Genomic DNA, 25680 nt, shown 5'->3' on the forward strand with positions numbered 1-25680 from the left:
TATGTTTTGATTTTCTGAAATTTCTTGCAGAATTATTATCACGTTTTCTTTCTCTCATATTCCTCTTTTGTTATTTCTGCTCCACTCCCTCCGTCTCTGCAGCCCGAGGACATCAACTATGCATCCCAGGTGCAGGTGTACAAGGACATCGGCGAGGAGATGCTGCTTCACGCCTTTGAAGGCTACAACGTGTGCATCTTTGCTTACGGCCAGACAGGCTCCGGGAAGAGCTACACCATGATGGGACGACAGGAGCAGGACCAGGAAGGCATCATCCCTCTGGTAATATAAGAGCCTTGCAGAAGAAGCATGTCATCAACCATTTTTTAAACTCGACGTGTCAGATTTAACCCGTTGATACCTGATGCAGCATTTGCGTGTATATCCCTCATTTGTGTGTGTATCCCTTTAAGACCGGGAACCGCGTCACGCGGTTCCCGGTCTTAAAGGGATACACACACAAATGCTGCATCAGGTATCAATGGATTAATCATGCAGATAAGATTTTAATTTGACCACAAAAATAACAAGCAGTTGTGTTGTTTTCTAGCTGTGTGAGGACCTTTTCACCAAGATCAACAGCAGCAATAATGACAACAGCATGTCCTACTCTGTGGAGGTGAGTGGAGCGTTTTTTCTATTCCATAATACCGTATGTATTTGAGCATTTAAAAGGTTTTCCATCACAATAACTCTTAACATGGAGCAGCATTTTGAGAAACAAGTGGCCGAGTTAAAAAAATGGACAAGGGATAATAATTCAACGCTAAGGATAACAGAGAAGTCTTTTTCACAGGAACCACACTTACTGATAGACCAAGACTAGGGGTGCACCGATCACGTTTTTTGCCACCGATCACCGATCGCCTATGGGAAATATCTGCCCAACCGATCATCGACCGATCACCGATGACCGATCACCGATCACCGATATATAAACTCCTCAAAGAAAGTTTGGAAACGTTATTTTAGGTCGATTATCTCTCCCCTTTAATAATACCAATTGGCATTGTATTTTATATTGTTGGAAAGCCTGATTAGTGATAGGGCTTTTTTGTATTAAAAATATATATATACATGTATATATAAAAAAAATGGCCGATCGCATATTTGAGGTCAAAATCGGCCGATACAGATTGCTTGCCGATCGATCGGTGCACCCCTAACCAAGACACAATGCCTAGTTTTCAGGTGAATTAGAGTGGAATAAGGTCATGAACAGATATAGTGTTGTAGAACCACAGCAACAGCAGTTACGAAGCCATTCACAACTCATAAAGACATTTGAGCAGATTCCTGATGATGACTCGCTCTCCTTCCGTCAGGTGAGTTACATGGAGATCTACTGTGAGCGCGTGCGTGACCTGCTCAACCCCAAGAACAAAGGGAACCTGCGGGTCAGAGAGCACCCTCTGATGGGGCCCTATGTGGAGGACCTGTCCAAACTAGCCGTCACCGACTACAACGACATCCAGGACCTGATGGACTCTGGAAACAAGGCCAGGTAGGATTCCTGAGTGATGGTCCAATCGGTGAATGGATCGAATAAATGGTTGGAATAAATAAGCCGATATAGATGGGTCAGAAATGCAAGGTTCTTCTTGCCTTTTTCCTCAGGACGGTGGCAGCTACCAACATGAATGAGACCAGCAGCCGCTCCCACGCTGTCTTCAACATCATCTTCACCCAGAAGAAACACGACATGGACAGTGACAACACCTCGGAGAAGGTTGTGCATCCAAATACAACGTCACACAAGGAGTTTCCGTCACTTGAACGGAACGGAAGCCTAAGAAATGGCCTTAAATAGTGTTTTCTTGCATCGACGATACTGTAGCAGGACCCAGGGTTCTGATTCTGCAAAGGCTCGAACCGAACCTTGGCAGGACAGAAGCCGCAAGGCAGAAATGGTTTTATCACCTTTCTATATGTGGGTGTGGGTCATCTGTGGTGTTGTTATCCGGATGAATTGTATTGATTGATATCTTCTTGAGGCTAATTCCGTCGGCTCTGGCGAGTGTTTTTCTCCCGTTGTTATGCAGACCAATTTATTATCATGATATGCTGTCTGTCCACATAGGTCAGTTTATTATCATGATATGCTGTGTGTCCACATAGGTCAGTTTATTATCATGATATGCTGTGTGTCCACATAGGTCAGTTTATGATCATGATATGCTGTGTGTCCACATAGGTCAGTTTATTATCATGATATGCTGTGTGTCCACATAGGTCAGTTTATTATCATGATATGCTGTCTGTCCACATAGGTCAGTTTATTATCATGATATGCTGTCTGTCCACATAGGTCAGTTTATTATCATGATATGCTGTGTGTCCACATAGGTCAGTTTATGATCATGATATGCTGTGTGTCCACATAGGTCAGTTTATGATCATGATATGCTGTGTGTCCACATAGGTCAGTTTATTATCATGATATGCTGTCTGTCCACATAGGTCAGTTTATTATCATGATATGCTGTGTGTCCACATAGGTCAGTTTATTATCATGATATGCTGTGTGTCCACATAGGTCAGTTTATTATCATGTTATGCTGTGTGTCCACATAGGTCAGTTTATTATCATGATATGCTGTGTGTCCACATAGGTCAGTTTATTATCATGATATGCTGTGTGTCCACATAGGTCAGTTTATTATCATGATATGCTGTGTGTCCACATAGGTCAGTTTATTATCATGATATGCTGTCTGTCCACATAGGTCAGTTTATTATCACGATATGCTGTGTGTCCACATAGGTCAGTTTATTATCATGATATGCTGTGTGTCCACATAGGTCAGTTTATTATCATGATATGCTGTGTGTCCACATAGGTCAGTTTATGATCATGATATGCTGTGTGTCCACATAGGTCAGTTTATGATCATGATATGCTGTGTGTCCACATAGGTCAGTTTATTATCATGATATGCTGTGTGTCCACATAGGTCAGTTTATGATCATGATATGCTGTCTGTCCACATAGGTCAGTTTATGATCATGATATGCTGTGTGTCCACATAGGTCAGTTTATTATCATGATATGCTGTCTGTCCACATAGGTCAGTTTATTATCATGATATGCTGTCTGTCCACATAGGTCAGTTTATTATCATGATATGCTGTGTGTCCACATAGGTCAGTTTATTATCATGATATGCTGTGTGTCCACATAGGTCAGTTTATGATCATGATATGCTGTCTGTCCACATAGGTCAGTTTATTATCATGATATGCTGTCTGTCCACATAGGTCAGTTTATTATCATGATATGCTGTGTGTCCACATAGGTCAGTTTATTATCATGATATGCTGTCTGTCCACATAGGTCAGTTTATGATCATGATATGCTGTGTGTCCACATAGGTCAGTTTATTATCATGATATGCTGTCTGTCCACATAGGTCAGTTTATGATCATGATATGCTGTGTGTCCACATAGGTCAGTTTATTATCATGATATGCTGTCTGTCCACATAGGTCAGTTTATTATCATGATATGCTGTCTGTCCACATAGGTCAGCAAGATCAGTCTTGTGGACTTGGCTGGCAGCGAGAGGGCCGACTCAACAGGCGCGAAAGGAACCAGACTGAAGGTGAGAGGAGTTTGTCTTTCAGGTTAATTGTCTGGTATTTGCATATTTCTGCATGCAGGGGAGAGAAAAACAGAAAATACATTTAATAGTGATTGATTTGTAAGGCAGATTTGAACCGACAATGATTTAAATGTATGCCAGGATGCCTCAGGGGGACATGGCAACTCATTTGTGTCATTCGTTTGTTGGTACTATAGTTTTGATCCTTCGGCCTCTTTTTGTGTGTGATCAATGCTGGATTATATAACAATAGGCTAATTTGCGCTGTTCTATCTGCACTATTTGACCGTTTTCTTTTTGTTGCATCGTGTTTTTGTGTGTTTTGAAAATGTCTTTCAAATGAGTTAGTTTTAAATAAAAAAAATTAGTTTGTTACTTTTACTACTAATAGAAATATTGCGCACTCCGCGCGCTCATTGCTAGCGTGCCTTGCGTGCGTGCACAGCTCGCGTGCAGAGCTCGCCTGCTCAACTGCGCATGCGCGGTTATTACTATTATTAAACAAATGACTTCTGAATAGACGGACGAACAATTCATATGATGAACTTTGACGTCTTTGTGTTTGCAGGAAGGAGCAAATATCAACAAATCCCTGACCACACTCGGGAAAGTCATTTCTGCTTTAGCTGAAGTGGTGAGAGTCCTTCACAGTCCTCTTCTAAAATAGACTCTTTCTTATTTGCTGTTGTCCCCAAGTAACACACCTTTTCATTTGCCTTTCACCTCACAGGACTCGGCACCAAACAAGGTTAGTGATGCTAATTGTTGCTCATTTGGAGAGAGAGCCAATAGTAGCTTTATTCAACGTTTGGTCAATATATTTTGTCAATATTTATTTCCATATTTTCTACGAGTGATTTGCAAATAAATGACGAATGATTTTGTGTTCAGAACAAGAAAAAGAAGAAGGTGGAGAGTTTCATCCCATACAGAGATTCAGTTCTGACTTGGCTGCTGAGGGAGAACCTGGGTATGCATCGATACAGTCTATGTCGTATCTTCTAGATCTTCTTTCTGTGATTGTTGCCTCTACATGAAGGTGGTGTTACTGTCATACCTCAGGAGGGAACTCTCGTACGGCCATGGTGGCGGCACTCAGCCCTGCAGACATCAACTATGACGAAACCCTCAGCACCCTCAGGTGAGGAACAGCAAGCTCAGTGATCACCTGTCTTTTTCATTTCAAACGACATCTCAAAGATATCTTTCAGGACATTAACTGGCCTATAATATGAACGTACACTATTGAGAACATCTAATGAACATACTGTAGATTGGGGCCAGAAGCTGGGCTTCAACCGGTAAAAAAAACGAAACAGCCGTTCAGATCCGGCAGATACCGAACTTTTCTGTGCTCCGATAAACAATTCTGCGGGGAAAACGGGGGCGTCGTGGTAAATGTCATGTGAGTTATCTAGCTATGTAGCTAATACACAAAAATAAAATGGTATTCTAAACACCATATAAAACCATCTTTCTACGTGGGAACGATAACACTGTAACACACATCCGCCGGATCTGGTGTCAGATCTGGGGCGGGTCTTAGACAGAAAGTCAGGAATCCAGTAATGCATACCAGGCTCCTTTGAGAGAGAGCCTTGTGATGCCAGGTTCAATGAACATGAAGGAACCTGACTTACAGTAGTTGAGATGCTAGGTCATATTTGACCTGCCATTTGACTTATGTTTCCCAACTCAGAAAACATCCAGTTCAATCATTTTGTATCAATGTTTGACCCTTATCAAAGCTTAATTTATACTTATTATAAAGTGTCGCTCAGCACATGGTCGCAGACGAAACATAAAGTGTCGCTCATGGTGTTGCATTTATACTTCAGTGAACGTTCGCCTCGGTTCAACGGTCACGTGACACTCAAACGCAGACAGCCAAGGCAATAGAGGGAATGAAATGCACAGTGAAACCACCTCGGAGGCAAGATGTAACGTACTTGGCTGCAGCCGCATATAAACGACACAAAACCACACAACTCACACCCTCTCTCTCTGGGAAATTGGTCACGATGTTCTTTGTGATTTTCACGAAGTCACACATCAAGGACAGGCTGATAAAAATAGCGGGGACACGTTCATTCATTTCAATCGAGCGAAAACCAAAACAAGGAAGTCAAGCGCGTGCCGTCTATATAGCCAATCAGACTTGCGTGATACTATGACGTAGTCCGCGACACTAGACATTTCACCAGGTAGCAGACACTGCTCGCCGACACTTGAAAGTGTCGACTCAAGTCCTCATTTCTGTCGGCGACCGTTTCAAAAGTGTCGGCAGACAAAGCATAAATTGGGCTTAAGCTTCCCACGTGTCATGTTGACATAGTGTCTGGCATCTCATCGAAGGTGTCCTGCATTATTTCTACCATGATGTTGTGTCAGTTCCTCCCCTGCTGTGGAACCTGGCTTCCTTCTGATGTCCTGCTCACATCCTGTCATTCATCTGTCCAGGTACGCCGACCGCGCCAAACAGATCCGCTGCAACGCCGTGATCAACGAGGATCCCAACAACCGTCTGGTGCGGGAGCTGAAGGAGGAGGTGTCTCGCCTCAGAGACCTGCTGTACGCCCAGGGCCTGGGAGACATCATCGAGAGTGAGTGTCACACATGCACGCTCACGCACACGCACATGCACACACACGCACACACACACACACACACACACACACACACACACACACTTTTCTCCTTTAGTACATTGAAAAGCACAGAGGATGAGAGTGTTACTTGGAGTGTGGGTGTATCTCACACTCATTCTTCTCTCCCCTGTGTCCCGTCAGCGTATCGGTGCAGCGGCCCTGCTGTCATCGCTGGTTTGAAACGTGTGTATCATTCTGGCCAGCCTGCGCTTTGCACTGATAGAAATGAATCCCCAGCCGGCCTCCACCACACCAGAGACCTATCTAACACCAGAGACCTATCTAACACCAGAGACCTATCTAACACCAGAGACCTCCTATCTAACAGCCACAAGAAACCATACGAGGAGTCAGACAAAAACAAAAACAAAACAAAATTCTACAAGAAATATTCAGGACGACCCAAATAAATCCATTATTCTTTTCTCATAAACTCTCCAAAAATGGCCTCCTTTTTTCTTTCCATTAGTTCTGGTTTCCATGGTAATAGCTGTTTTTATCAGGGCAGTCCACCCTCTAAATATTTGTATCCTATCACAACAGTCTAATTGAATAATTGATTCTAATTGTTGGTGAAGTGGTCCTTTTCTTAATTGAAATGCCTTCTCCCTGACCCGGCTGTGTGCGACTCTATTCTCCTTCATTATTGTCAAAAAGCACGTGAAAAGGAAGGAGTCCAAACCATGCTTAGGCTTAAAGCATGTTGCTGTTCAAGGCACTGGTTTGATTCCAATCAAGCGGTCCGAGGCAACACGCTCAGACTGCTGCTTTTCTTTGACCAGATTCGAGATCATGGAAGAAAGGACTGACCAGGAGGACGCCATTTTAGATTGCTGAGAAACACTTCCCTGTCTTGTATGCTGGTTCTCTGTGTGTGGTAGCTCATTGGACGCTGTGAGTCAGGTGCCTTGCATGACACGCAGCCAGACAGCTCTTAACCCATTGATGCCTGATGCAGCATTTGTGTGTGTATCCCTTTAAGACCGCGGTTCGCGGTCTTAAAGGGATACACACACAAATGAGGGATATACACACAAATGCTGCATCAGGTATCAATGGGTTAACCCTGAACAAAAACTCCTCCGATAAAAGTGTTAATAAAGCTAAGACTGACTTTTGGCCTCTATGCAATGTACTGATGTAGATGTTTTGATTTGCTTCTAATTACCGTAAATTCCGGACTATAAGACGCACCGGTCTATAAGCCGCAGCACCAAAATTGACTATTTTTTTCTTCTATAGGCCGCACCGGACTATAAGCCGCGGGTGTTTTGATGTTTAATTACCATATGAAAGGGTTCGTGCACAGAGAGGAATGTCGGGAAAGAGATCGCTGTTTGGGGAAGCTCCCATTTATTCAACAAAACAAGCATTACGGTAGGGTAGGCTATAGGCTATAAACTCCCATTTATTAACATTTAAACAAAATAAATACCGTAGCTATAAAAAATAAAACAATAATAATAATAATAAAACAATCCTCAAAAGGATAAAGTGCTGTAAAAACAATCAAACAATTCTCAAAAGGTTAAGGTGCAGTAAATACCGTAACTGGAAAACAAAAAACAATCCTCAAAGGATAAGGTGCTGCATGTCTCTTTTTAAGATCACATTTCAATATACGTACGTAAACATGTACCGTACTGTAATCCTTCTCTTCATCTTTTAGGTGAAGGTGCAGCAAACGGCTGTAAACATAGTCAAAGTAAAGTCACTAATCCTCGTCTTCCTCGTCTTCCTCTTCTTCCTCCGTACTGAAACCAGCAAAGTCCTCAACTTCAGTGTCGGAAACGAACAGGTTCAGGGTGGCTTCGTCAGCCACTCCTCTCTCTCCTTCGTTGTCGCTCTCAAAACCAACGAACTCCTCTTCGTCACTGTCCGACTCGAACAGCCTCTGAAGGCCCTCAGATGTGGCGGCGTCCTCCTCTTCGTCACGCAGCAGCCCAGCCTTTCGGAACCCGTTGGTGATCGTGGATGTCTTCACACTCCTCCAGGCTGTCAGGACCCACTGGCAAACTTGTGCGAAGGTTGCCTTCCTCATGCGCCCTGTTTTAGTGAATGACTTGTCACCGCTCGTCATCCACGTCTCCCACTCCATGCGCAGCGCCACTTTAAATGCCCGATTGACACTGATGTCGAGTGGCTGGAGGTGTTTGGTCGTGCCCCCAGGTATCACAGCTGGGATACTGTTGGTGGTCTTGATGGCTGCTTTGACTGAATCGGTGATGTGAGCCCTCATGCTGTCCAGGACGAGCAACGCTTTCTTTTGGCGAAAGAAACCTCCAGGGCGCTGGACGTAGCACTGGGACAACCACTCCTTCATTACAGTTTCCATCATCCAGCCTTTTTTGTTCACTTTCACGACGATACCACTTGGCATTTTCTCTTTCGGCATGGTAATCCGCTTGAAGATCACCATGGGCGGCAGCTTCGCTCCAGATGCTGTGCATCCTAGAACACAGGTGAAATTGGTTCTCTCGTGACCTGTGGTTCTCAGCGTTATCGACGATTCACCTTTCTTGTTCACAGTGCGAGTGAGTGGCAGGTCGAACGTCAAGGGCACTTCATCCATGTTGATGATCTGCTCCGGTGCGATGGAATAATCCTTGATCTTCCTTTGTGTGTATTCGCCGAAGCTCGCGATTTTCTCCTGGTAGTCAGGAGGAAGCTGTTGGCAGACAGTCGTCCGCGCCCTGACAGACAGTCCCTTTCGCTTCATGAAACGAAAGCACCAAGATGGCCCACCTAGGAAATGTTCAATCTTCATCTCGGTGGCTACCGTTTTTGCCTTCAGTCGGATCTGCACCGTGGAGACGCCTCGGCCGTCTGCTCGCTGGGTCAACACCCAGTCCTCAAGGCAATCCTCAAGCTCCGGCCATCTGCTTTTGTGGCCTCTGAAGGACTTTTTCGTTTTCTTGCACTGGGACAGTTCCTCCTGCTGCTTTTTCCAACGTCTCACCATCGATTCATTAATGCTAAGAGTACGCGCGGCTGCTCTATTCCCCTCTTTCAGTGCGAGTTCGACTGCTTTCAGCTTGAACGCTGCATCGTGAGAATTTCTTCGTACTTTCCCCATGGTGAGTGAGAGAGAGACTGCTCGACTGCCCGTCTTGTTGTGGTTCCGGGCTGATGAACTTTGCTTACCGTAATTACCATATGTAAGGGTTCACGCACAGAGGGGATTGTTGGCTGTTTGATGAAGCTCCCATTTACCGTATTAGCGTAACATTTCAACAAAACAACATAACACAACACCTTTGTGTTATGTTATGTTGCACACAGTGTCCGCGGTGTGGTGAAAAGAGGGCAACAGAGGAAATTAAAACAGAAGTGGATTTATAGGTAGAAAGAGTGCTAAAAAAGAGAGATTTTATTTTTTTATTATTATTATTTTATGTATTTGGAATTTTTTTTCTGAAAAAAATCCATAGATAAGACGCACCGGTCTATAAGCCGCAGGGGCCAAAAAACGGGAAAAAAGCCGCGGCTTATAGTCCGGAATTTACGGTAGTCATAACCGTGCTTGTGAGCTTGTTATGTGCATTTCGGCATCAGGGGGAAAAAACATCCTGGTCTCTAACTTCCAGTCTACATGGCATTATGTACCCCATTAATTTGAGTTGCTCTTTCCACTCTCTCTGCAATAGAGGCAAAGTGACCGCCTACTTCCTGCTTCAGCACTGCACCAGAGAATTTCATCCGCCATTTATTTTCCCATAGGCATTTCGTAAAATGCTTATAAAAAATAGTTTTACTTGGTCAAACCAAATGCTTCAGATATATTTAGAAACAGGAGAGACCACGTGACATTTCACTCGGACCAAAACGTGAAAAAATTGCGGATTTAAAGTTGGAAAAAAATTCGGTGTCGTTTTTTTTTAGTTTTGGTCCGAGTGAAATGTTCTATGGTCTCTCCCGATTGTAAATATAGCTGAACCGTTTGGTTTGACGTAGTAAAACGATTTTTTTACAAATATTTGACAAAATGTCTGTGGGAAAATAAATGGCGGATACAAATCCCTGGTACAGTGCTGAAGCAGGAAGTAGGCGGTCACTTTGGCTCTCTATGGCTTTGGTTAGCAAACTGCCTCTGCTTCCATGATCCATTATTTGAGCTTTCTCTTCTTTTTTTGTACTCTTCCCTCTTGTCCCTTTTTTATCTGTTTCTCCGCGTCTGTCTCTCCTTCCTTCTCTCCTTCTCTCCTTCCCTCCTTCCTTCCCTCTCTCGTGCTCTCTCTCTTCCATGCGACGCCTCTCTCTCTCTGGCAGACCTGTGCCATTATAAGAACTCTGTGAATGATGGCCAGGCTGCCAATCAAAGGGGTGATCTCTCCACAGTGTCCCATGCCACGACGGGTATGAGTCCCTCCCCCTCCCTCTCAGCCATGTCCAGTCGCGCCGGCTCCATCGCCAACCTCCACGACCGCATCTTCAGCCCCGCCAGCGAGGAGGCCATCGAGAGGCTGAAGGTAGGAGAGACGGGGGGAAGGAGGGGGGCGGGGTAATGGGAGAGGTTCGCTGTAGAGGAGGAGCAAGGTTAGATGTGTGTGTGCTTGTGGGAGGAAATGGAGCAAGCGGGACAGAGAACATCAGAGAAGGAGATACACGGGGAGGGGAGAGTCATTCCAATACGCCTATTTCACATCCTACCCAAAATCAGCCATTTTGTGTCTAAAATGCAGGAAGTAACACAATATAAAAATGAGACGGGGTGCACTGATATAAATGTTTCCCTGCAGCAGAGGAACAGCAAACTGGACCACCTTTGTTTTACTTCCTGCCTTTTAGACACACGATTGCTGATTTGGGTGGAATGTGAAATAGGCTAATTAGGGTGTGTGACATTTTGAGACATGTATCTCATACCGCATTCAAGACAACTCGGACCGCCGTGAGTGTCAACACGGAACCCGGACAGATTTGCGTTCACGCTGCACCTCCCGCTCGGGGGGGAAACCAAACTGTTGCTATAGCAACCCGCGTTAGCATGGTAGCTACCTACTAGCGAACAATGCTAACCGAACATGCTGAATGCTGAATTTCACACAGAGCGAAACACAGATGACACAAATTAAATGTTAACATTACATAATTGTGTGTTAAAACGTCAACAAACGTCTTTATAATAATTCAGTGATTATCATTAACGATGCAAGTTGCCATTTTGATGTGGCTGTGACGTCAACTCGGAGAAACCGGAGCTCTGGATGATACCAGAATTTCTGAGCTGTAATTCCGGCCTGAACGACCGTTCAATTCACTTTTTACAGGTCGGACCCATTTTTTCCGGGGGTCCGAGTTGTCTTGAACGGGGTATTAACCCTCACCCAACAGGAAACTGAGAAGATCATTTTGAGACGTGTATCTTAACCCTCACCCAACAGGAAACTGAGAAGATCATTTTGAGACGTGTATCTTAACCCTCACCCAACAGGAAACTGAGAAGATCATTTTGAGACGTGTATCTTAACCCTCACCCAACAGGAAACTGAGAAGATCATTTTGAGACGTGTATCTTAACCCTCACCCAACAGGAAACTGAGAAGATCATTTTGAGACATGTATCTTAACCCTCACCCAACAGGAAACTGAGAAGATCATTTTGAGACATGTATCTTAACCCTCACCCAACAGGAAACTGAGAAGATCATCGCCGAGCTTAATGAGACTTGGGAAGAGAAGCTGCGACGCACTGAGGCCATCCGCATGGAGAGGTTGGTCACAAATATCACTTAGATGTCAGACCCATCCTCATTCTTGCCACCAGCTTATGGATGTAACAGTGGGGATGGTGCCATTATTGTCCCCCCCCCTCACCTTCCCCATGAAATGTTTAGTGAACAAAGTCAACACATGATATGTTCTGTTATCAGTGGCAACAGCATCTCCCTTCAAACCGTGCCGTTATAACAATTGTAACCCTGATGCTATGATGCTAACTGTCAATCAGAGAGGCCCTGCTGGCAGAGATGGGTGTGGCCATGAGAGAAGATGGAGGCACGTTGGGTGTCTTCTCCCCCAAGAAGGTCAGATACACTCCTGTACATCGCTGTAACACAAGAGTCTGATATACTTATAGAGAGACAAAGTGGAACGTCACTTCCTGCTTCAGCACTGTACCAGAGATTTTCTTCCGCCATTTATTTTCCCATGGGCATTTCGTAAAATGCTTATAAAAAGAGTTTTCCTTCGTCAAACCAAACGGTTCAGCTATATTTAGAATCTGGAGAGACAATAGAACATTTCACTCGGACCAAAACTTTAAAAAACAACATAGAAAAAACATTTCCTTTAAACCCGATTTTTATGCCTCCGCCGGCGATAGCCAGGCCGGAGGCATTATGGATCCGGGTTGTCCGTCCGTCCGTCCGTCCGTCCGTCCGTACGATGTTCCATGTTTGTTAACGCGATATCTGAGGAACGCCTGGACGGAATTTCATCAGATTCGCCTTAAACATTCACTTAGGCTCAAGGATGATCTGATTAGATTTTGGTGGTCAAAGGTCAAAGGTCAAGGTCACTGTGACCTCTCGAACGCCATTTTCAAGCTTGTTAACGCGATATCTGAGGAACGCCTGGACGGAATTTCATCAAATTTGCCTCAAACATCGACTTAGACTCAAAAATTATTTCCGGCCCCAAAAACAAGGTCACAGAGCATCATGAAACGATCAAATGTCTAGCTATCCCCACCCTGATTAGCTACAGAACAAACAAAGATTATCTCTCAGCACGTCCTGTTCCAGGACCAAGCCTAGTATCTGTTCTCCAGGGACACTCTGAAAAGCATTTACAAAATCAACCCAGCAACGTAAGTATCAAGGCTGCACTGCTAAATATTAGGTCACTTGTAAGCAAGTCGCTTCTAATAAACGATCTGATTACGAGTCATAAACTGGACCTCATGTTCCTCACAGAGACCTGGCTTGATCTAAACAACAGAGAATATGTTCTTAATGAGTCAGCCCCACCTAATTTTAACTACATTGACGCCCCCAGAGTCGGTAAGAAGGGGGGAGGAGTAGCTATTATTTTCTCTGATGTTTTTCAATGTAAGCAGGTATCGTTTGGCGACTTTTCATCGTTTGAATATCTGGCCGCTGTTCTGAAGTGCTCTCCCTCTATTTTACTACTGATTATATACAGACCACCTAAGTACTCTAGTAGTTTTTTTGATGAATTTTCAGAACTCCTTTCTATAATCTCCATAGAACACGACTGTTTAACTATTGCAGGAGATTTTAATATTCATATTGACAACCCCAATGATAATAATGCCAAAGAATTGAATAACCTCCTTGACACTTTTGACCTGTTACAACATGTCTCTGGGGCCACTCACAATCGAGGCCATACCCTAGACTTATTTATCACCAAGGGCTTTGAGTCATCGTTTCTTTCAGCTAGTGATGTTGCTCTGTCCGACCATCTCTGTATCTTTCTTGAACTCAAGGTCACCCCTATCGCTCTTACTCGGTCAAAAACCATCAAAAAGCGTCACATCAACGAGAGCACTAGCACACGGTTCATGGAGGCTTTCTCGCTGGCCCCTTCCCTCTCCTCAGCCTCTGTCAATGATCTCCTAGATAACTTCAATTCTAAAACCCTAAAGGCTATTGATGCTGTAGCTCCCATTAGATCTAAACTAATCTCCGGTAAGAAAAAAGCACCATGGAGAAACGCTCCCTCTGTAAATAACAAAAAAAGAGATTGTAGGAAAGCCGAGCGCAAATGGCGGAAAACTAAACTTCACATCGATTACGACATCTATAAAAATAGTCTTCACTCCTACAACCAGGAACTAAAAAATTCCAGAAAATTCTTCTTCTCCGACATTATCAGCAAAAACACCAATGACGCTCGCACTCTTTTTGCCACTGTTGACAGGCTGACAAACCCCCCCCCACAAATTGCCCCTGATCTTCTATCCAATGTCAAATGCAATGAATTTGCGACCTTCTTTAGGGATAAAATTATAAATATCAGACTAACTATTTCCACATCACGAACAAATGTGGCTCCGCCGCACCCACAGAATAGGTGCTTAATTAACATGACTCAGTTCAATGTCATTGACCACAAGAAACTAGAAGAAACGATACGAGGCCTTAAATCCTCATCGTGTTGCCTAGACACCCTGCCAACAAGCTTTCTAAAAAATGTCTACAGTTGCCTGGCGACCGACATACTGAAGATAATTAATACCTCTCTTCTTACAGGCATTTTTCCAAAATCTCAAAAAAACTGCAGTTGTTAAGCCCTTGCTAAAGAAGCGTAGCCTCGACCCCTCTATAATCAGCAATTACAGACCAATATCAAATCTTCCCTTTATTAGCAAAATACTCGAAAAAACTGTCTACCAACAACTCAATACCTTTCTATCCTCCAATGATCTCCTAGATCCCTTCCAATCAGGCTTCCGACCCCATCATAGCACCGAAACTGCGCTTATCAGAGTTATAAATGACATCCAAATGAACACTGATTCAGGTAAAATCTCAATCTTAATGTTACTAGATCTCAGCGCTGCCTTTGATACGGTTGACCACGAAATTCTATTGGACAGACTGGAAAACTGGGTCGGGCTTTCCGGCACGGTCCTAGAGTGGTTCAGATCTTATCTGCAAGACAGGAACTACTTTGTCTCCATTGGCAACTACACATCTGACCAAACCAAAATGACATGTGGGGTACCCCAAGGATCAATTTTAGGTCCTGTCCTGTTTAACCTTTATATGCTCTCTCTGGGCCTAATTATGCAAAAAAACAAAATAGCTTATCATAGCTATGCAGATGACACCCAACTCTACATAGCCCTCTCATCGGATGACTATGCCCCCATAGAGACACTGTGTCAGTGCCTTGCGCAAATTAATGATTGGATGTGCCAGAATTTTCTCCAACTTAATAAAGACAAAACAGAGATAATTGTCTTCGGCAAAAAAGAAGATAGGCTCAAAGTTACTGCTCACCTCGAATCCCTATCTTTGAAGCCAAAGGACCAGGTAATAAATCTTGGCATTATTATTGACTCTGATCTAAATTTCAACTCCCACATCAAGCTTATAAGAAAATCTGCCTTCTATCATCTAAAAAATATAGCAAGGATTAGAGGCTACATGTCCAAACAAGATCTTGAAAAACTAATTCATGCTTTCATTTCTAGCAGGCTAGACTACTGCAACAGTCTTTTCAATGGTCTTCCCAAAAAAGCTATTAAACAACTACAGCTCATTCAGAATGCGGCTGCTAGAGTTCTAACAAGAACCAAGAAAGCTGAACACATTACACCAGTTCTCAAATCCCTGCATTGGCTGCCAGTAAATCTTAGAATAGACTTTAAAATTCTGCTAATAGTTTACAAATCTCTCAACGGGTCAGGCCCACACTACATCTCTGAAATGCTTCTACACTATGAACCATCCAGATCCCTGAGATCTTCAGGCACTGGTCTACTAATTGTCCCGAGGACCAAATCAAAACATGGTGAAGCCGCGTTCTCCCACTATGCCTCTCATAACTGGAACAAACTCCCTGAACACATTAGATCTGCCCCTACTCTGCCTATTTTTAAATCCAAGCTAAAGACCTTTATGTTTACTCTTGCTTTTAACTGCTACTAAACTACTGCCTCTCTCGGCCTGTAATTTAAAAAAAAGATTCCTGTACATTTCCAACAAATGGACTGTACATGTAATAATAATACTGAAGAGTGCCTTGTAACTTATTTAAAACAGAAATAATGTTTCATGTTTGTTAATTTGAGTATATATTTTAACTAAAACTGTCGGCTGTGTTTTTTATGTGTTTTTTATATGTGCATTGCTTTGCTGCTTGTTTTTTCGATTATTTTTTGTAAAGCACCTTGAATTGCCTTGTGTATGAAAGGTGCTATATAAATAAAATTTGACTTGACTTGACTTGACTTGACTCAAGGATGATCTGATTAGATTTTGGTGGTCAAAGGTCAAAGGTCAAGGTCACTGTGACCTCTCGAACGCCATTTTCAAGCTTGTTAACGCGATATCTGAGGAACGCCTGGACGGAATTTCATCAAATTTGCCTCAAACATCGACTTAGACTCAAGGATGATCTGATTAGATTTTGGTGGTCAAACGTCAAAGGTCAAGGTCACTGTGACCTCTCAAACGCCATTTTCAAGCTTGTTAACGCGATATCTGAGGAACGCCTGGACGGAATTTCATCAAATTTGCCTCAAACATCGACTTAGACTCAAGGATGATCTGATTAGATTTTGGTGGTCAAAGGTCAAAGGTCAAGGTCACTGTGACCTCTTGAACGCCATTTTCAAGCTTGTTAACGCGATATCTCAGGAATGCCTTGACGGAATTTAATCAAACTTGTCTCAAACATCGACTTGGACTCAAGGATGAACTGATTAGATTTTGGTGGTCAAAGGTCAAAGGTCAAGGTCACTGTGACCTCTTGAACGCCATTTTCAAGCTTGTTAACGCAATATCTCAGGAATGCCTTGACGGAATTTAATCAAACTTGTCTCAAACATCGACTTGGACTCAAGGATGAACTGATTACATTTTGGTGGTCAAAAGTCAAAGGTCAAGGTCACTGTGACCTCTCAAACGCCATTTTCCAGCTTGTTAACGCGATATCTCACAAATGCCTTGACGGAATTTCATCAAATTTGCCTCAAACATCGCCTTAGACTCAAGGATGATCTGATTAGATTTTGGTGGTCAAAGGTCAAAGGTCAAGGTGAGCTCTCGAACGCCATTTTCAAGCTTGTTAACGCGATATCTCAGGAATGCCTTGACGGAATTTAATCAAACTTGTCTCAAACATCGACTTGGACTCAAGGATGAACTGATTACGTTTTGGTGGTCAAAGTTCAAGGTCACTGTGACCTCACACACCCAATTTCCAAGCTCTGTAACGCAACATCACAGGAGCGCCTTGACGGAATCTCTTCCAATTTGCCTCAAATGGCGATTTGGACTCCAGAATGAACTAATGGCGGAGGCATAAGTCCGCGTTGCGGTCGTTCTAGTTTTACATTTTGGTCTGAGTGAAATGTTATGCGGTCTCTCCTGTTTCTAAATATATCTGTACCGTTTGGTTTGAAAAAAAAAAAAAAATTACAAGCATTTTACGAAATGTCCATGGGAAAATGAATGGCGGATGAAAATCTCTGGTACAGTGCTGAAGCAGGAAGTGACGTTCCACTTTGGCTCTCTATAACACCTGCCCAAACTTACACAAACACTCAACTTAGGAGGCCGAGTGACAGCAACAATTCTCTTTTCAGACTCCACATCTGGTCAACCTGAATGAGGACCCACTGATGTCCGAGTGTCTCCTGTACTACATCAAAGACGGCATCACCAAGTAAGGCTTTGGTCATGACTGTAATGCACACGATGCCGTATTGGTCATTAGGCGACATTCCAAAATTCTATTATCCTCTGTTGGTATTCTCTCTTTAGTGTCCAACAAAAGTCATAGCGAGCACACTCACCAAACGGCAGTCAGGGCTGACTGCCCAGATGATGGATTAAACTTTTGAAAGGACGTTCAAGTGTGCTGGCTTTTCTCTCTCCTTCAATTCTCTCTTTAGTACCTGATCAGCCTATATCTCTTCTTTGGCCACAGGGTTGGACGTGATGACGCCAAGACTCGCCAAGACATTGTTCTCAGCGGGCATTTTATCAAAGATGAACACTGCACCTTCAGCAGCACCACAGGTCCTCAGGGAGAAGGTAAAGATGAACACTGCACCTTCAGCAGCACCACAGGTCCTCAGGGAGAAGGTAACGGCTGGCTGTTATTTCAGTGGCTTGATAACGATGGCGCTTGTATTATACAAATATAGCCTACTAAAGGGTAAAGACACATTTGTTGTTAAGTGATGTCTGCCATCTTTTTATCTGGATGTTGTTAAATATGTCTAGTTTTTATATCGTTTATTGTTTGTTTTTTTGTCAAACAGGAAACGTCATCCTAGAGCCATGTGAGGGGTCAGAGACGTATGTCAACGGGAAGAGAGTGGCCGCCGCCATTGTTCTGCGGTCCGGTAAGTGTGGAGCCCCATGTCATTTTGTGAAAAGGGAAGAAAGAATGTACAGCGAGGCTGAGCATTCCTCTCGTGTGGGGAGGATGAGAGAAATCTGTGTGAAGTCGAGACAAGTGTGTGGGAATCAAAATACGTTTCAGCCATCTTGGCCCACATCAGTCTGTATCGAGACAAACAGACGTTCGCATTATGGTACATTGATGAGATACAACTTTCTACATGAGTGTGGAAAAAAAAATCTTAATTTATTCTTTAAAGCAAAAGTCGTGGAACTCGATGTTACGGAAATGTTTCTTCCCGAATATCTTATTAAGCTGATCTGCCTCTAGTGGTTGGTCTTATATTTTTAGTTCCTTCCTAGTGCGGGCACAGGTTAGTTTGATGTCATCTTTTTCTGAGTTGATCTTAATCTTTTACAATTATGATGGCACATTTGCAATTTGTTGGCACGGCATTTCGGACATGCACAGTCCAAACAAGGAGACTGAGAGCACTAGAGACATCACAACATGTACTGTAGATGCTTGTTCCTTCTGGCAAGCATAGATTGACATTTTCCCTCTGGACTCTCTAGGGAACCGCATCATTATGGGCAAGAGTCACGTGTTTCGCTTCACCGACCCGGAGCAGGCTCGTCTGGAGCGGGAGAGGACGCCGTGCGCCGAGACGCCCGTGGAGCCGGTCGACTGGGCCTTCGCCCAGAGAGAGCTGCTGGAGAAACAGGGCATCGACATGAAGCAGGAGATGGAGCAGAGGTGTGTGGAAGGACTAAGCATGCTTACTGCTGTTGTTGTTATTAGTGAGTTTTTAGGACTTTTTGATAGGGGCTGTGGTAAAATTACTATTCTAACGCAATCAAAAACCAATGAACTAGAAGTTAAAAAGTACGAAAAGGATTTATTTTCAAAAGCAAAGTCACAGAGCTCTGGCTCAGCCTCCTCTCTGTCTGCCTTACGGAACTGACCCAGAATCACACACCATTCCGACGTCTATATTACCTAAGACAGGAAGCCCTAGATTAGAGCATGACATGACATGACATGACATGACATGACATGACATGACATGACATGACATGACATGACATGACATGACATGACATGACATGACATGACATGACATGACATGACATTGTAATGACAACATTGTAATGTCATTTATTGTGTTTCGTCCCCTTCAGGCTTCAGGAGCTGGAAGAGCAGTACCGCAAAGAAAGAGAAGAAGCCAGTAACCTGCTAGAACAGCAGAGGCTGGTGAGAGAAACCTCCATTTTCCTTCACATTTCAAAGTATTCACTCGTGTCTAAATGCTGGCTTAGGCCGTGTGTCCATCTAGCGTCTTTTTCCCACCGTTAAACACTGGAAGTATGCTGGGGAGCGCTGATCTCAGCGCACAATATAACAAGGAAGCAGTCTGGAACTGAAGTAACGTTAGTTCAGTGCGGTAGCTACAGTAGCTTGATAGCTGACAGCTAACATTAGCCAAAAACACACATACAGTGATTTAGCTCAACACTCACCAGAAATATTAAGTGTCTAGCCAAACTGCTCCCACAATTGAGCCTTTCTGTCTCTGTTGCGGTAGTTTCTCCATATGATTAGTTGCCAGAAAAGGAGCACCCAACACCAGCGTCTTTCTGAAAAGTTCAAATACTTTCAGCCGGGAGTGCTGGGAGTCGGTGCACAAAAACGCCGGAGCACTGTGAAAATAGACGCTAGGCGCAGCGCACTTTCTCTAGACGTCCGTGTGCGCCCGCATAGGCTCGCTCCTTATTGGAAACAACTGAAAAAAGACGCCGGAGCTGATGAAAAGACGCTAGGTCGACACAGGCCCTTATTGTGCCATTAGTGGCAACTTGGTTAAAAAAAGAAGATGACGAAAAAAGAAGAAGGAAGGATTATTGCAAGTGAACGCAAAAAAGCACATTGTCTGTTATGATTTGGGTGGTGCGTTTTCTTTCAGGACTATGAGAGTAAGCTGGAGGCCCTGCAGAAACAAGTGAACTCTCGCTACTCGGCCGTACTGGAGTCTCCCGAGGAAGAGGAGGAGCCTGAAGAGGAAGGTGACACTGCAACATTCAACTGTTTCTGACCCATCAAACAACCCGTTGCATCAGAGAATGTAGAGGGCAGAGAACCATGCTTAGAGGGATTTATTTTCGGATAATAGTGACCTGATGTAAACCTATCATACCCATTACTGTAACTTACCATTTGATTGGTAAGTTGATCATTTCCTTCCACTTAGAAGCCTTCATTTTCTGACACGTTCTTCTCCTTGCCCTCCAGTTCCATGGACTACGCGTGAGACGGAGCTGGCTCTGTGGGCTTTCCGCAAGTGGCGTTTCTACCAGTTCACCTCGCTGAGGGACCTGCTGTGGGGGAACGCCATCTTCCTCAAGGAGGCCAACGCCATCAGTGTGGAGCTCAAGAAGAAGGTAAAGACTCACTGTAGTGACATAAAGTGTCACTATTCTGTGCTAAACTGAATCTATAGCCTTTCAGCCTCAGTAAGTTTTATGATGTCCTTGTGATGTGAAAAAAAAAAAAATCGTAAAAAAAAGTTTAGTGAAGAAGGAAATCTCTTGCGCTTCAGCTCCCCCACAGAGGGAGGTCGGTGCTTCTCAGAACAGGAGGAACCCTGATGAAGACGCGTTGCGTCGAAACGTTGGTGCACTTGGCCTATTAAAGAAACCTTCTCACCAGTGACCCGTGTGCTCCAGATTCTTGCTTTGTTGTCCTTTAGTTTAGCTTTGAAAACCCCTGATACAGAATATTCCCTCCCACCAGCCAGACTACCTCTGACCCATATCGGATGGCCGGGAGAAGGTGAACCCACCACCTGATCACAGAACACCCACTCACGCCCCTGTTGTCCCTCATGCTGTAATCTCATGTTGTCCCTCATGCTGTAATCTCATGTGATCCTCAGGTCCAGTTCCAGTTTGTGCTGCTGACAGACACGCTGTACTCGCCGCTGCCCCCCGACCTGCTGCCCCCCAGCGCGGCCAAGGAGAGAGAGAGGCGACCTTTCCCCCGGACCATAGTCGCTGTGGAAGTCCAGGACCAAAAGAACGGAGCGACGCATTACTGGACTCTGGAGAAACTTAGGTACTGCAATAAATCAATCAACAAATACATGGGTGGGTTCAATTTGATTTGCGTGATTCCTTACAAAAAATATAGTAAGATTACCAGAAATAATATCTATCTGTCCGTCGCCCTCGTCTGCTTTCAGAGGGCTTTGTTTTGATTCTTTAATACTGCCTGGCATCTACATCTATCATCTGTGTTTTCCTCTCGGCTTCACTTTGTGTCCCGTATTGACTCCTGCAGCAGCAGAGGCTGACGCATAGTCCATCATACTCTCTTTATATATCGCCCCCTGCAGGCAGAGGCTGGACCTGATGAGGGAGATGTACGACCGAGCTGCAGAGGTCCCCAGCAGTGCTGTGGAGGACTGCGACCACGCCCTGACCGGAGGGGATCCCTTCTACGACCGCTTCCCATGGTTCCGTCTTGTTGGAAGGTCAGTCAACAGACACCATTTCCCCTCGCTCTTCTCTTCCTTAACCCATTGATACCTGATGCAGCATTTGCGTGTATATCCATCATTTGTGTGTGTATCCCTTTAAGACCGCGAACCGCGTGACGCGGTTCGCGGTCTTAACTCATTGAGTGCCAGCCACTTTTGGAGAACGGACGCTCCCAGTGCCAGAGTTTCAGAGCGTTTTCAGTGATTTCTCGAGGCCCACAGAATATTGTGTGATATTACTATGTAAACACCGAACACGCAAAAAGAACAAGGAGACTCTATTGTATCATCAGCAAAAAAAAGTTTATTGATACCATTTTCCGTTCTTTAGTTATCAGCCGGAGAAGATAGGTCAAAAACAGCAAAAACATGCATTTCTATCTAGAAGCTGAGTTATTTCGCCTTTTGTGAAATGCAGCATTTCAAGCACATTCACTAACTCTAGCTAATATTTTCTGATGTAGTGACCTGGTGTAGTTCTGTGGAGCCTGCATGCCCCACCCCCCTCTCCCCCCCTGAGCTGCAAACTCCTCCCCACACCCACCCAGTCTATTTTCGGAGCCTCCGTTTTTGCGGGCGGTGCGGCTCACAGCGGCTCACAGCGCGACGACAGCTCACAGCGCGACAAGGAAATGCCAAACGGGACTGCAGGTAAAGGTTTGGCCCTTCGGGGTCGAGTGCTGCCTTTCTGGTGGGTAATCGTGTGGAGAAACTATATGCAGACAGACAGACAGAGGCAGAGGAGCAGTTGTGTGCGCGGATTGATTGCTGTTGGCAGGCACCGTCAAGCAGCAGCCAGAGCAATCTACATGGCTCTGGGCTGCAGCATGAGCGGTTTCGCTTTGATCACGGCTTTTTCAGGCTGTATTCCTGACATTTCTGTAATCTGGAGAGCACTGTCGCCACCTAAGGGTTCTGTAAAATAGGTTAGACACATTCAATAGCTCCCATATTGTAAGAGGCGATGTAAGAGGCTTAGATCGACATCCCCCCGTCAAAAAACGCAATTGACGAACATGTCCGTCCTTGGCACTCTACGTTACTATTTGAAATGACGAACATGTTCGTCCATGGCACTCAATGAGTTAAAGGGATACACACACAAATGCTGCATCAGCTATCAATGGGTTAAACCACTCCCTCACTCTACCTTTCTTTCTTTCTTTCTTTCTTTCTTTCTTTCCATCTCTAATGATCTTTTAAGGGTACACTAAGTGGCTGCAGGAAAACAAATCTCTTTCTCTGTCCTTTCTGCTCAGGGCGTTTGTGTACCTGAGTAACCTGCTGTACCCGGTGCCCTTAGTTCACCGCGTGGCCATCGTCAGTGAGAAGGGAGAGGTGAAGGGCTTCCTCAGGGTGGCGGTGCAGGCCATCTCAGGTATCACATCCAAGTTGCATTTGAGTTTGTTTTAGTTAGGCAGAGTTTGTTTGAAGTCAAGTTTATTTGTATAGCCCTAATTCACAGGCATGTCTTTTACAGAGAATGTGTCGATTCTTCTGTCTATTATTGATAGTGCTTAGCTAGACTTAGCTAAGCACTATCAAATAAACAGAATTGGACAATCATAAGCCACTTTCAGACATGCCTTGGAACTCGGGAGTTTATGTAGAGGGGACCCGGGTGGCGGTGTATGTATGAACACATTTTGGTGAGCTATGTGCGCTCCCGCGATCCCCCTCCCCTCCAGAGCTCCGTGAAGTAGCCAGCTCAGTGAGTGGGATGAGGCGAGGGGGGGGGAGAGACAGAAAGCCAGCGTGACAGCAAATTCCAAGTAGCGTCAAGTCAGGCAGTATAAAACGGAAATTTCCGGGTATAACCTTCGCAATAATGGTAATAAAATAAAATAAATGCACGTGGAATGTTTTTTTGTGTGTGTGATCTGAAAGATACAGAACAGAGATGAACTGGAAGAATATCTGCTCCCTTCGAAAAGTCAATTTTAACCCGTAGTGAGTCGACCGTTCTGATTTTTTGTTACCAAGTAATAAAACATTGATTTTATTTTGAAGGTAAAAACGTCTATTCTGTATCATTCTAGTAGGATTGATGCATTTTAGGACTGAACATAGCAAAGACCTGTTTTCTTTGTAGCGCTTGAGACTCAAGGAAATCGACGCATCTGGGCGTGAGTTGTAGGGTCGTTTAATTAATTACTAGTAACGTTATGTGCAAACGATTATATGCCGTGAACGTTAGGCAATTATCGCCCATTATGTATTTTTAGCAACTTGTTTTCAGACTCTGCACGTCGTGACAGTTTGTTGAATGTCAATGTGATTCACTTAAGGCTATGCTCAGACAGTGAAGTGCAGCTGTGTGGTCAGTTTTCACAACTCCCCATTGTGTGGTCATGCTCAAATTCCCCCCACCCCCACCCCCTCTCTACTGCGGCTGTGGCTCAGGAGGTAGAGTGGGTCGTCCACTAACCAGAAGGTCGGTGGTTCGATCCCCGGCTCCTCCAGTCCGCATGTCAAAGTGTCCTTGGGCAAGACACTGAACCCCGAATTGCTCCCGATGGCTGTGCCAGCACCCTGCGTGGCAGCTGGCCGCCTTCGGTGTGTGAATGGGTGAATGTAGGCACATTGTAAAGCGCTTTGGATAAAAGCGCTATATAAATGCAGTCCATTTACCATTTACTTTACACCCGGAGGTGCTCCACATGTATGAAAGCAACCTTTCATGTCTGAAAGGCTACACTTCACGTATCCCCCGGGTCAGGCTCAGGGGAAGCAACCCTGACCTGACCCAGAGTTCATGTCTGAAAGTGGCTTTATATTATCGAGGGGGAGAGAAAGGAGGGATGCGGGAGAGAGAAGAGAGAGAACAGAAAAAGAAGAATTGTGTATTTGTTCAAGAATATCATAAAGATCCTGAAAAGAGAGAAAAGAGCTGTTCTTTTGAGTTGTTACTTTATGTGTTTGTGTTTTTACCAAAAAAGGGGGAGACTTTTAGACTTGAACCTCTCTTCCTCTTCCTCGTCTCTCTCCAGCTGATGAGGAAGCTCCTGATTATGGCTCTGGTGTGAGGCAGTCAGGCACTGCCAAGATCTCCTTTGAAGACCAACAATTTGAAAAGGTACTTTATAACTTGTAATAATTGCTTTGTGCAATCAATTTGGATATATTTACCTTCAGGAAAGTAGGTTGTTTGCACAGCTATATTAGGCTACAGGTGCATAGGAGAGGACTTGTAAGATCTCTATATTTGCAATTTAAACATTTTATTGAAGAATTACAATGTTTTTGCATCTTCATTTACCTCTCTCTTTTTCTTTGAGTTCTTTGAATGTGTCCTCAAAGATTAAAGACACCCATCAATTTGTTGTGTATAAAAAGAGCAGGTAAGAAGAGGGTCGGAATATCGTTTCCTAAGCTGCCTGTGGAAGTTCTTCGTGGCTTATCTTGACAAAAGATGTGTTTCAGATGTTTGTTTTGTTCTGCCCTGGAACTTTAATGCCAGGTGTAAATGGGGTCTAAGCGTATGTGGTGCTGTCTTGTAGTTCCAGACAGAGTCGTGTTCTGGTGGGATGTCCCCCTCCAACTCGTCCCAGGAGGAGCTGCGAATCGTCGAGGGAGAAGGTCAGACCTCTGAGTTCGGAATCTCCGCCGATGAGGTCAACAACAACACCTGTGCAGGTGAAGGGTCATGCAATATGCAAATTAACAATGTTTAACTTCATTCTCAGAACTTCCTGGTCCAAATGATGTCATAATGATGATGTCATTTGGAGCAGTTTTGCCATGATATGTCACTATTACTGTTACTCTCACTATCATTATTGCTCCCTCTACCTTCATTCGCAGAACTTCCAGGACCAAATGACATCATTGTGACATCATTTGGACC

The 25680-nt window shown here is 44.3% G+C and overlaps 1 protein-coding gene across 1 annotated transcript in view; it reads left to right on the forward strand.

The window, feature by feature from the left end:
- The window catches only part of kif1ab (kinesin family member 1Ab), a gene marked incomplete at both ends in the record, with an annotated part of 44424 nt that overhangs the window by 5334 nt on the left and 13410 nt on the right, over positions 1–25680 (forward strand). Inside the window, 25 exons of the mRNA XM_083659764.1 lie at positions 103–282; positions 551–619; positions 1326–1504; positions 1618–1729; positions 3525–3602; positions 4171–4236; positions 4333–4350; positions 4494–4572; positions 4665–4743; positions 6063–6205; positions 10520–10719; positions 11885–11964; positions 12201–12276; positions 17535–17614; positions 17879–17985; positions 18216–18299; positions 18874–19054; positions 19480–19552; positions 20262–20361; positions 20588–20736; positions 21231–21409; positions 21690–21827; positions 23093–23211; positions 24824–24909; positions 25334–25469. Coding sequence (XP_083515890.1) covers positions 103–282; positions 551–619; positions 1326–1504; positions 1618–1729; positions 3525–3602; positions 4171–4236; positions 4333–4350; positions 4494–4572; positions 4665–4743; positions 6063–6205; positions 10520–10719; positions 11885–11964; positions 12201–12276; positions 17535–17614; positions 17879–17985; positions 18216–18299; positions 18874–19054; positions 19480–19552; positions 20262–20361; positions 20588–20736; positions 21231–21409; positions 21690–21827; positions 23093–23211; positions 24824–24909; positions 25334–25469 — 2791 coding nt within the window. The remainder of the gene's footprint in view (positions 1–102; positions 283–550; positions 620–1325; positions 1505–1617; positions 1730–3524; positions 3603–4170; positions 4237–4332; positions 4351–4493; positions 4573–4664; positions 4744–6062; positions 6206–10519; positions 10720–11884; positions 11965–12200; positions 12277–17534; positions 17615–17878; positions 17986–18215; positions 18300–18873; positions 19055–19479; positions 19553–20261; positions 20362–20587; positions 20737–21230; positions 21410–21689; positions 21828–23092; positions 23212–24823; positions 24910–25333; positions 25470–25680) is intronic.

Source organism: Poromitra crassiceps (assembly GCF_964638095.1).
Source record: "Poromitra crassiceps genome assembly, chromosome: 23".
NCBI classification, from domain to species: Eukaryota; Metazoa; Chordata; class Actinopteri; order Beryciformes; family Melamphaidae; genus Poromitra; species Poromitra crassiceps.